We start from the raw sequence: 1,379 nt of genomic DNA, 5'->3' as shown, positions 1-1,379 counted from the left end.
CGACGAAATGGTATAGATTCGATCTCGACTATTGGAGAGTGCATTGCTTGCATCTAAGAGTTAGTGATTAGTCCGAGTCCCAAATCAATATCTGTGGTAACAGATGAAAGTGATGCTACTCTCATACAATAGTCTTGGCTTGTACCACCCTGAGAGTACCACCTACGAATTTGTGTGAACTGCTAAATGCTAATGCTAATGCTAAAATGCTAATGATCTGAATAGTCTATAAGTCAATTTTATTTTATATTTCACCAAATTAACACAATTATTCGAAATAAGAGTTTTTTTATATCGTAGAAAGCATTCAATTCCGCCCAGATATCGATGTCGTTGAATTAGTGCCCAACTCAGGAGCCTTTGTTTCTTGTTTTTTCTTGAACATAGGTACATTCTGGAAGCAGAAATCAAGATAGAGTATTAATTTAAATATGTTGTATAATGTCTACGACTACACCTAAAGTTAAATAACCCGCAGAATTTTTTTTACTCCAAGTGACATGGGAAACCCCTTTTTCTCCAACCCTCTCATACATATTTGCCATGATTTCCATACTTACTTCCTTTATGAAATTGACAACATCCAGCACAGCCTCGGCCCCGTTGATTACCGTTCTAGTTTTGTCCCATGGCGTTTCCTTACCACGATCGACCTTGTAGTGGCTTTTCTTAGGAAGTGGGCTACGCTGGAGGTCTTCCGCCGATTGCTGTCCGTCATTGATAGCTGGGTCGGCTGGCTCGTCGGATGACCGTTGCATGGAACCGCAACCACACGAGCAGCACATCGCCGGGCAACATTGTGGAAAACTTTCGGACAGATGAGCTTTCACTATGATGCACAAAGTGAAAAATGTTAACTGGAGGCACTTCATAGTTGAAGTAGTTGGGAAACAGGGAACGAAGTTTATGCATATTCGAACTAAAAAGTCAACAAAAGTGGAATGTGTGTGCAGTCTGGTTGTAATTAGTAGTCACAAACAATTGTTGGAGCTAATCAGTAGGTAGGTGTATATTTTTTATGATTTCTATCCCGGTGGTTGATACATCAAACAGTGAACTCTATGTCATTGAAAATTGAAAAGCTCTCGAGTAGAGAAGGAAATCATCGAGTTGGTGAAGAATTATTCAAATTTTTATGAATAAATCGATAAGAGTGGCAATGCTTTCCATAAGGAATACATCAAAATACAAAGATAGATAGACAGATAGATTTATCGCCACTATTCACGTGTTTTGTAAATTCGGTGTTTGAATAAAACAATCCAGAGTGATTCGCCAAGTTAATATCTAGTCTTTGTCATGTTTAACCGACGTATCTACTTTTGTTCGAAAGGGCGTTGGAACGTGAATAATATGGGTGATAAAGTCAGTAAAAATTT

At 38.5% G+C, this 1,379-nt stretch overlaps 1 protein-coding gene across 1 annotated transcript; it reads right to left on the bottom strand.

The window, feature by feature from the left end:
* Positions 1–205: 205 nt before the first annotated feature.
* Positions 206–903, bottom strand: LOC134212598 (uncharacterized). The gene is made up of 2 exons (XM_062690636.1): positions 561–903; positions 206–394 (listed from the first exon to the last, which is right to left on the bottom strand). Exons 1-2 carry the CDS (start codon positions 870–872, stop codon positions 308–310), a joined length of 399 nt encoding a protein of 132 aa, XP_062546620.1. The 5' UTR covers positions 873–903; the 3' UTR covers positions 206–307.
* Positions 904–1,379: the final 476 nt, after the last annotated feature.

This window comes from Armigeres subalbatus, chromosome 1 (genome assembly GCF_024139115.2).
Source record: "Armigeres subalbatus isolate Guangzhou_Male chromosome 1, GZ_Asu_2, whole genome shotgun sequence".
Classification (NCBI taxonomy): domain Eukaryota; kingdom Metazoa; phylum Arthropoda; class Insecta; order Diptera; family Culicidae; genus Armigeres; species Armigeres subalbatus.
Note: the sequence above shows the minus strand (reverse complement) of the source record. Positions and strands in the feature narration are given on the sequence as shown.